We start from the raw sequence: 9712 nt of genomic DNA, 5'->3' as shown, positions 1-9712 counted from the left end.
AGCCCTGAGGAGGGGGGACAAGGACACCTGGGGACCCCCAGAGCAGAGATGGGGGGACAAGGACACCTGAAGACCCCCAAAATGAGGGGGGAGGGGGTTAAGAACACCCGGGGACCCCCAGAGCTCCAAGCTGGTGGGGGACAAGGACCCCCCAAAACCCTCACAGCCACCAAAAGAGGGGACAAGGACCCCCCCCACCCCGAGCCCCTGACCACCAATGTGGGGTCAGGACAACAAAGGCACCCTGAGACCACCCAAAGCACAGAAATGGGGTGACAGCAACACCCCGAGACCCCCAAAGCCACCCCGGGACCCCCAGATCCCCGACGGGAGGGCGGGAAGCCACCTCAGGACCCCCAAAGCCGCAGCACAAAGGTCACCTGGACCTCTGCCGGGGGGGGACACCCCCAAACCCCTGAGGCAGCGGGGGCACGGCCACCTCAGCCCCCACCAGCTGCGGGGGGCCCCACGACCCCTCCGAGCTCTGAGATCGGGGACAGGGACACCCCGAGACCCCCCTCAGCCCCCCGGGCTGGAGGTGGGGGGCGAGCACGGCGAGACCCCCCGAGGCCAGAGGTGTTTGGGGAGGCACCCCCAGGGTGTCCCCCCGAGTCCGAACCCTCCCGGGCCCCCGGGCGGGGTTTTGGGGGGCACGGGGGGCACTAGAGGGGCAGGATCTGCTCCAGGAGGGTCTTGGAGGCCGGGGGGATCCTGTCGGGGAACTTGACCTCGAACTCGATGACGAGGTCCCCGCGCTGCTCGGGGGAGCGCGGGTAGGGCAGCCCCTCGCCCGGGATGCGGCGCTTGACCCCCGGCTTCAGCACGTCCTGGAACACCATGGGGATGGAGCGGCCGTCCAGCGTGGGCACGGTCACCGTGCAGCCACACAGCGCCTGCGGGACACGGGGGGGACACGGGGGGACATCAACACCGCGCTGAGGGAACACCCCAGCACGGCCCCGCTGCCCAGAGTGACCCCCAGAGTGACCCCGGAGTGACCCTGGAGTGACCCCGGAGCGACCATGGAGTGACCCCCAGAGTGACCATGGAGTGACCCCGGAGTGACCCCCAGAGTGACCCCAGAGCGACCATGGAGTGACCCCCAGAGTGACCCCCAGAGTGACCCCCCAGAGTGACCCCAGAGTGACCCCGGAGTGACCCCAGAGTGACCCCCGGAGTGACCCCCGGAGTGACCCCAGAGCGACCATGGAGTGACCCCCGGAGTGACCTCTGAGTGACCCCCGGAGTGACCCCTGAGTGACCCCCAGAGTGACCCCCGGAGTGACCCCAGAGCGACCCCAGAGTGACCCCCAGAGTGACCCCCGGAGTGACCCCAGAGCGACCCCGGAGCGACCATGGAGTGACCCCCAGAGCGACCCCAGAATGACCCCAGAGTGACCCCAGAGTGACCCCCGGAGTGACCCCCGAGTGAGTGACCGCACACCTCGCGGAGGCTGATCTTGGCCGGGTAGACGATGTCGGAGCCCTCGCGCCGGAACACGTCGTGGGGCTTGTCCTTGAGCACGAACACCACGTCGGCCGGGATGTTGTTGGGGGTCTGATCGCCCTCCTTGGGGAAGGTGATCTTGGTGCCCTCCTTCCAGCCGCGCTTCACCTCGATGGTCAGGATCTTGTCCTCGTTCCTCACCGTCTTCCCGTCGGGGCCCAGGCGCTTGTGCGAGATCTTCATCTTCTTGGTGCAGCCGCTGTAGATCTCCTCCAGCGACACGCGCAGGTCGTACAGCACGGGGGGGTCCTGCTTGCGGCCGTCGGGCCCCCGGCCCCGCGGGAAGCTGACGCTGCCGAAGCCCCCGACGTGGAAGGTGTTGAAGGCCTCGTCGCCGTCCTCGTCGTCGCCGTTGCGCTGCACGAAGAAGGTGTCGAAGGGGTTGCGGCCGTCGAAGAACTCGGCGAACATGGCGTGCGGGTCGCCGCGGAACGTGTAGGTGAAGGTGGGGCCGTTGGAGCCCCCCGGGCCGGGGGTCGGGGCTCCCCCTTTCAGCCCTGGCGGCGGGGGGGAAGCGCCCATCAGCCCCCCGGCCCCGCGGGGTGCGGGGCGAGCCGCGGGCAGGGCGTGGGGCAGGCCAGGGCGTGGGGAACCGGTTCTGCCCGTGGCGCCGACGCCGCTGACGGGCCCCGGACGGGCCCCAACAGGCCCAGCCGGCTCCAGCGGCCCCCCCGGCACAGCCCGGCGCCCTCCCGGCCCCCCCGGGGCTCCCGGCCTGGCGCCGGCCGCCCCCGGCCCCCGGAGCCCCCCGTGCCCCCAGCCCCGCTCCGTGCCGCACCTGCCCCCGACTCCTGCCCGCACCCCCAGCCCCCAATCCTGCCCCTGTCACCTGTCCCCATCACCTGTCACCTGTCCCCATCACCTGTCCCCGCCCCCGTGTCCCCCAAGACCCCCCACCCCCTTCACTCTTCTCCCCAACCTCCCCTTCAGACCCCGCCCTGATCCCCCCACCCTGCGCCCCCAGACCCCCGAGCCGCTCCCTTCCCCGCCCGCGCCCCCCGCCCCCCGGCACCGCGCCCCCCGTGCCGCCGCTCACCCTCCTCCCCGTACTTGTCGAAGATCTCCCGTTTTTTGGGGTCGCTGAGCACGTCGTAGGCCTCGGCCACCTCCTTGAAGCGCTGCTCGGCGCCCGGGGAGCGGTCCTTGTCGGGGTGGCAGCGCAGCGCCTGCCGCCGGTACGCGCGGCGGATGTCGGCGGCCGAGGCCCCCCGGGACAGCCCCAGCGTGCGGTAATAATCCTTCCCCATGGCCGCCCCCACTGCTCTGGCACCGGGCACGGCGCGGCTCCGCGGGACGGGCACGGGGAGGGAGCCGGGAGGGGCGGGGGGGACGGGGAGGGACCGGGGAGGGACCGGGGGATGGATGGGGAGGGACCGGGGAGGGACCGGGGGATAAAAGGGGAGAGGGCTGGACCGGGAATGGAGCGGGGAGGGACCGGGGGATGGATGGGGGAGAGGGCTGGACCGGGCAGGGACCTGGCAGGGACCTGTCAGGGACCGGGGAGGGTCCGAGGGATGGATGGGCAAGTACCGGGAATGGAGCGGGGAGGGACCGAGGGATGGATGGGCAGGGACCGGGAATGGACCGGGCAGGGTCCGAGGGATGGAGGGGCAGGGACCGGGAATGGATCGGGGAGGGTCCGAGGGATGGGTCGAGAAGCGGGTGGAGCAGAGGAGGGTCCGGGAAAGGAGCCGGGGGCACCGAGGACGGATCGGGAACGGGCCGGGAGAGGGTCCGGGGATAGAACTGCGGAGGAACCGGGAGAGGGGACCGGGAAGGAGGGAGAAGGGACGAGGAGGAACCGGGAGGAAACGGGATCGGGAACAGGGATGGAGAGGAGAGGAACCGGGGGAGCGGGGATGGGAACCGGGAAAGAGCCGGGGAGGAACCGGGAGGAAACGGGATCGGGAACGGGGATGGGAACGGGCGGAAGGAGGAGCCCGAGCGCTGCCGGGGGCTGTCCCTGTCACTGCAGGGTGTCACCACCGTGACACCGTCTGCAGCCTCTGCCCACCCCCAACAAGGTCGCCGTGGGAATCCCCGGTTCAGGTGACACCTGGGGCAGGAGCCAGCAGGGTGACAGCGCACCTGGAGAGCTTGGCGGACGCGGGGAGACGTGAGGACAGGGGACACGGGGCATGGGGACACGGCTGACCTGGGGACAGGTGGCCAGGGGGACACGGGGACACACAGGGAGGGACAGGCCCCTCCACCCCGTTGTCCCCATGACCCCGAGCCCCCATGGCCCCACATTTCACTGTGTCCCAAAGCGTCCTGAGGCCCTGCCACATCCCCCTGGGCCCAGAGGTGTCCCCATGGACACCTGCCCCACTCCGATCTGTGTCCCAGTGTGTCCCCACGTGTCCCCACGGTGTCCCCACGTGTCCCCACGGTGTCCCCACGGTGTCCCCACGGTGTCTCCACGGTGTCCCCAGGAGCCCCAGTTCCCTCGGATCCCCCCCAGCCCTCCATGGACACCCGGGACCCCCCAGACCCCTCTGAACCCCGAAGACCCCCCAGCTCCCCGAGACCCCCAGGCCCCTTTAGACCCGCCCACTGCCCGCCCTTGCCGTGATCCCATTGGCTGGCCTGGGCGTCACTCCACGCCCCGCCCCCGCCTCCCATTGGCGGAGGCGCCCCTCGGGCGTTCGCGTTGCTCCGGCAACCAGCGCGGCGGGAAAGGGGCGGGCACGGGGGCGGGGCCGCGGTGTTTTGATTGGCCGCGCTGAGCCACGCGCGCGGCTCCGATTGGCCGCGCCGCAGGCCCCGCCCCAGCGGGCGAACCGGGCGTGTCACGTGGGGGCGGCGGGGGCGGCGGGAGCGGCGGAGCGCAGCGGCCATGAAGCACTACGAGGTGAGGAGGCCGCGCGGCCCGGGCACCGGGGACAGCGCCCGTCACCGGAGCGACCCCGGGCGCCGGCCCCGCACGGAGCGCTCGCGCCGAGCTCGCGGAACCCGCGCGTTCCGCCCCGGGGCACCCGGGACGCGCTGTGCGCATGCGCGCTCTGGGTGGCGCTTTGCTCATGCGCGTCAGAGCGCGGCTGCCGGGGCGGGGCTGGGGGCGGGGCCTCGGGAGGGGCGGGGATTGGGGCGGGGCCTCGGGAGGGGCGGGGCTCGGGGGCCCGGGACACTCGGGGGGTCCCGGGGGGGTCCCGGGGGGGTCCCGGGGGGGTCTCGGGGGCCCGGGAGGTCCCGGAGGGTCCGGCCGGGTCCCGCCGCCCCCGCGGGGCCCTGAGGGGCGGGGTCACCGCCGAGCGTGTCCTGTCCCTGTCACCTCTCCCCCAGGGGTGACAGCCCCGTCCCGGGTGACACAGCCCCGTCCCGGGGTGACAGCCCCGTCCCGGGTGACACAGACCCGTCCCGGGGTGACAGCCCCGTCCCGGGGTGACAGCCCCGTCCCGGGTGACACAGCCCCGTCCCGGGGTGACACAGCTCCATCCCGGGTGACACAGCCCCGTCCCGGGGTGACACAGACCCGTCCCGGGGTGACACAGCCCCGTCCCGGTGTCCCCGGTGACGTCACCGCGCTCCCCCCGGCAGTGTCACCCCCGCGGGTGACAGTGGCCACGTGGCCGCCGCCGGCTTTGTTCCCACCTGGTGGCACCGAGGCTCTCGGGGTCGCTCTCGGTACCGGGGGGCTCCGGCCTCGCCTCCCGCCCGCGCCACGTCCTGACCTGGCCTTGTCCCCTCCGTGCCCGCCGGCCACTGTCCCCACCCCCCCGCGGGTCACCCTGTCCCTCCCGGGGCCACCTCCGGGGCCACCCCCGGGCCACCCCCGGGCCACCTCCAGGGCCACCAAGAGGGGAGGTTTATATTTAGCGCGGCCGATCGGGTTTCGGGCGGGCGCGGTGACATGGAGGTGGCGGTGCCACCCCGCGAGGGGGGCCCGGTGGCCCCGGGGACCGTGCTGGCTCTGTGGCCACCGGTGGCCCCCAGCAGGCGGCCCAAGAAATCGGCCGTGCTCTTCTTCGAGGTGGAGATCCTGGACGCCCGCACGAGGGACAAGCTCTGCTTCCTCGACAAGGTACGGGGACAGCGCCGGGGGACACGGGGACAGCGCCGGGGGACACGGGGTGGCCTGGAGCTGTCCCCGTGCTGTCCCCGCCGCTCCTGACAGCCCCCGATGTCCCAGGTGGAGCCTCAGGCCACCGTGGCCGACATCAAGAACCTGTTCAGCAAAGCCCGTGAGTGGGGATGGGGACAGGGACAGGGACAGGGACGGGGACACTGCCCAGCAGTGCCACCACCGCTGTCCCCTCTGTCCCACAGATCCTCAGTGGTACCCGGCGAGGCAGTCGCTGCGCCTGGACCCCAGTGAGTGTCACCGCGGGATGGGACATCCCCAGGTGTCCCCAGGGGTGTCCCAGGTGTCCCCAGGGATGTCCCCAGGGGTGTCCCAGGTGTCCCCAGGTGTCCCCAGGGATGTCCCCAGGGGTGTCCCAGGTGTCTCAGGTGTGGCTGTCCCCAGAGGGTCGCTCGCTGAAGGACGAGGATGTGCTGCAGTCGCTGCCCGTGGGCACCACGGCCACGCTCTACTTCCGGGACCTGGGGGCGCAGATCAGCTGGGTCACGGTGAGAGACCCTCACCTGTGTCACCTCTGTGTCACCCATGTGTCACCCCTGTGTCCCCCTGTCACCCTGTGTCACTGATGGAACCCGGTGTCCCCCCATCCCTCACCTGTCCCTGCCTGTCCAGGTGTTCCTGACGGAGTACGCGGGTCCCCTGCTCATTTACCTGCTCTTCTACTTCCGGGTCCCCTTCCTGTACGGGCCCCGCTACGACTTCACCGCCAGCCGGCACCGCGTGGTCCAGTGAGAGGGGACAGCGGGGACAGCGGGGATGGGGGGACAATGGGGACAGTGGGGACAATGGGGACAGCGGGGATGGGGGGACAGCGGGGATGGGGGGACTGGGGACAGCAGGGAATGGGGATTGGGGACAATGGCAGCACAAGGGGGGCTGGGGGGGCACTGGGGGGACATTGAGGGGACACTGGGGGGGTCTGGGAGGTGGTGGCATCACAGGGACAGCAGCCGGGGTGGCGGGACAGGGGGAGGTGTCCCCAGGGAGTGTCCCCATGTCCCCGGTGTCCCCAGCCTGGCGTGCTGCTGCCACTCGTTCCACTACGTGAAGCGGCTGCTGGAGACGCTCTTCGTGCATCGCTTCTCGCACGGCACCATGCCCCTGCGCAACATCTTCAAGGTGACACTGCCACCTGCGGTGACACTGCCAGCTGGGCCACCTGCGGTGACACTGCCAGCTGGGCCACCTGCGGTGACACTGCCACCTGCGCCACCGCCCTGTCCCCACAGCATCCCCCCTGTCCCCCGGGTCACCCCGCTCTCCCTGTGTCCCATCCCTGTCCCCTCAGCTGTGCCCAGCTGTCCCCTGCCTGCCGCTGCTGTGTCCCCAACACGTCCCCAAAGTGTCCCCATTGTCCCCAGAACTGCACCTACTACTGGGGCTTTGCTGCCTGGATGGCGTATTACATCAACCACCCGCTGTACACACCCCCGGGTGAGTGTCATTGTCACCCCCCTGTCCCCTGTGTGTCCCCTGTGTGTCCCCTGTGTGTCCCCATTACATCAACCACCCGCTGTACACACCCCCGGGTGAGTGTCATTGTCACCCCCCTGTCCCCTGTGTGTCCTCTGTGTGTCCCCATTACATCAACCACCCGCTGTACACACCCCCGGGTGAGTGTCATTGTCACCTCCCTGTCCCCTGTGTGTCCCCTGTGTGTCCCCATTACATCAACCACCCGCTGTACACACCCCCGGGTGAGTGTCATTGTCACCCCCCTGTCCCCCCACATCCGAGGGGACATTGGGGCCTGTCCCTGTCCCTGACACCCCGGTGTCCCCCCAGCCTACGGTGACGAGCAGGTGAAGCTGGCGCTGGCCGTGTTCCTGGTGGGTCCCTGATGGGGACACAGGGGGGACACGGGGGGGACACGGGGGGGGCTGGGGGGTTTGGGGGGCTGGGATGGGGGATTTAAGGGGGCTGGGGGGGTTTTGGGGGGCTGGGAGGGGGGATTTGGGGGGGCTGGGGGGGTTTGGGGGGCTGGGATGGGGGATTTGGGGGAGCTGGGGGGTTTGGGGGGCTGGGAGGGGCCAAGGGGACACCGGGGGGTCCAAGTTGGGTGTTTGGGGGGGTCCCGGTGCCCCCCCAGGTGTCCCCTGTGACCCCGCCCTGCTCCCCCCCAGTTCTGCCAGCTCGGGAACTTCTCCATCCACGTGGCCCTGCGGAACCTGCGCCCCGCAGGTGAGGGGACAGCGGGGGGGACACTGGGGACATTGGGGACACCGGGAGGGACACTGGGGGACATTGGGGACACTGGGGGGGACACTGGGGACATTGGGGACACAGGGGGGGACACTGGGGACATTGGGGACACAGGGGGGGACACTGGGGACATTGGGGACACGGGGGGGGACACTGGGGACACTGGGGGGGACACTGGGGACATTGGGGACACGGGGGGGACACTGGGGACATTGGGGACACAGGGGGGGACACTGGGGACACGATGGTGCAGAGGCCACAAGAACACGTGGGAGCAGCTAGGGGCTGGCAGGGGCATGGTGGGGACACAGGGGGTGACACCTGTCCAGGGGGTGACCTGTGTCCTGCGGGTGTCACCGTGGGTGTCCCATGGGTGTCACCATGCGTGTCCCGTGGGTGTCACCGTGTCCCATGTCCCCATGCCAGGCTCCAAGACACGGAAGATCCCGTACCCCACCCGCAACCCCTTCACGTGGCTGTTCCTGCTCGTGTCCTGCCCCAACTACACCTACGAGGTGAGGACACCTGGGGACACCTGGGGGGACACCTGGGGACACCTGGGGGGATGTGGAGGCTGGGGGGGAGGGGACACCGCTGTGCTGGGGGGCACGGCAGGACTGTGGGGGAGGGGAACACGGGGGGGCTGCCCCCCCAATGGTGACACCCCCAAGTGGTGACACCCCCAATGGTGACACCCCCAATGGTGACACCCCGTGGGTGACACCCCAGTGGTGACACCCCCAATGGTGACACCCCCATGGGTGACACCCCCAGTGGTGACACCCCCAATGGTGACACCCCCATGGGTGACACCCCCAGTGGTGACACCCTGTGGGTGTTCCCCCCCAGGTCGGGTCCTGGATCGGTTTCACCATCATGACCCAGTGTCTGCCCGGTGAGGAGAGAGGGGACACGGGGGACAAGGGAGGGGCTGATGGGGGGTGGCACCACCCTGGGGTCCCTGTGTCCCCTCTCCCCATGTCCCTGTCCCACCCTGGGGTCCCTGTGTCCCCTCTCTCCATGTCCCTGTCCCACCCTGGGGTCCCTGTGTCCCCTGTCCCCCTCCAGGGTCTCCTGTCCCCTCCCCATCCCTCGTGCCACCCGTGACCCCCCGAATCCCCCACGGCCCGGGGTCCCTGTCCCTTCCTGTCCCTCCCTGTCCCACGGTGACAGCGCTGTCCCCACAGTGGCCCTGTTCTCGCTGGTGGGCTTCGTGCAGATGGCGATCTGGGCGCAGGGCAAGCACCGCAGCTACCTCCGGGAATTCCGGGATTACCCTCCCCTGCGCTCGCCCATCATCCCCTTCCTGCTGTGACACCCTGGTCACCTGGGCCACCTCCTGTCACCTCCCTGCTGTGACAGCCGGGCCACCTCCTGTCCCCTTCCTGCTGTGACAGCTGGGCCACCCAGGCCACCTCCTGTCCCCTTCCTGCTGTGACAGCCGGGCCACCCACTGTTCCCCTCCCTGCTGTGACACCTGGGTCACCTCCTGTCCCCTCCCTGCTGTGACACCTGGGTCACCCGCTGTCCCCTCCCTGCTGTCACACCCGGGGCAGCCCTTGGGGACACTGGGAACACCCTGATCTGTCCCCGTCAGTCCTGCCCTGAGCCCTGGGGACAGCGTGGGGACAGGGGACATGGGCCCGTTGTCACCCTGGTGCTCACAGCAGGACACACATCGGAGAATGTGGCCCCACTGTCCCTTGTCACCTCCAGGGTGCCACCCCCGTGTCCCCTCCTCGGTGGCAGTGTCCCCAGCAGGGCTGGCCCAGTCCCAGGGACAGCAGTGGTGACCGAAGCCACCCCTGGTGACAATGTGGTGTCACCCACACGTGGCTGGTGACCACAGCCCAGCGTCACCGTGTCCCCCGTCCCCAGAGGTGACAATAAATCCCATCCCCCACCCGCGTGTGGCCTGT

At 70.3% G+C, this 9712-nt stretch overlaps 2 protein-coding genes across 3 annotated transcripts; one reads left to right on the top strand and one right to left on the bottom strand.

The window, feature by feature from the left end:
* Positions 1-519: 519 nt before the first annotated feature.
* On the bottom strand, positions 520-2980 carry DNAJB1 (DnaJ heat shock protein family (Hsp40) member B1). Its single transcript, XM_058861887.1, has 3 exons — positions 2544-2980; positions 1445-2004; positions 520-893 (listed from the first exon to the last, which is right to left on the bottom strand). Exons 1-3 carry the CDS (start codon positions 2752-2754, stop codon positions 663-665), a joined length of 1002 nt encoding a protein of 333 aa, XP_058717870.1. The 5' UTR covers positions 2755-2980; the 3' UTR covers positions 520-662.
* Positions 2981-4245: 1265 nt separating this feature from the next.
* On the top strand, positions 4246-9701 carry TECR (trans-2,3-enoyl-CoA reductase). Of its 2 annotated transcripts, XM_058861848.1 has the most exons (13): positions 4246-4361; positions 5481-5531; positions 5640-5691; positions 5777-5821; positions 5976-6079; positions 6204-6319; positions 6605-6710; positions 6953-7025; positions 7377-7420; positions 7715-7772; positions 8220-8308; positions 8643-8688; positions 8981-9701. In XM_058861848.1, the coding sequence occupies exons 1-13, from the start codon at positions 4347-4349 to the stop codon at positions 9106-9108; spliced, it is 927 nt and encodes a 308-aa protein (XP_058717831.1). In that variant the 5' UTR covers positions 4246-4346; the 3' UTR covers positions 9109-9701. The 2 variants fall into 2 exon arrangements, with proteins under 2 accessions (XP_058717831.1, XP_058717830.1); XM_058861847.1 differs by lacking the exon at positions 4246-4361 and having other exon boundaries at positions 5316-5531.
* Positions 9702-9712: the final 11 nt, after the last annotated feature.

Source organism: Poecile atricapillus, chromosome 39, assembly GCF_030490865.1.
Source record: "Poecile atricapillus isolate bPoeAtr1 chromosome 39, bPoeAtr1.hap1, whole genome shotgun sequence".
Classification (NCBI taxonomy): Eukaryota; Metazoa; Chordata; class Aves; order Passeriformes; family Paridae; genus Poecile; species Poecile atricapillus.
Note: the sequence above shows the minus strand (reverse complement) of the source record. Positions and strands in the feature narration are given on the sequence as shown.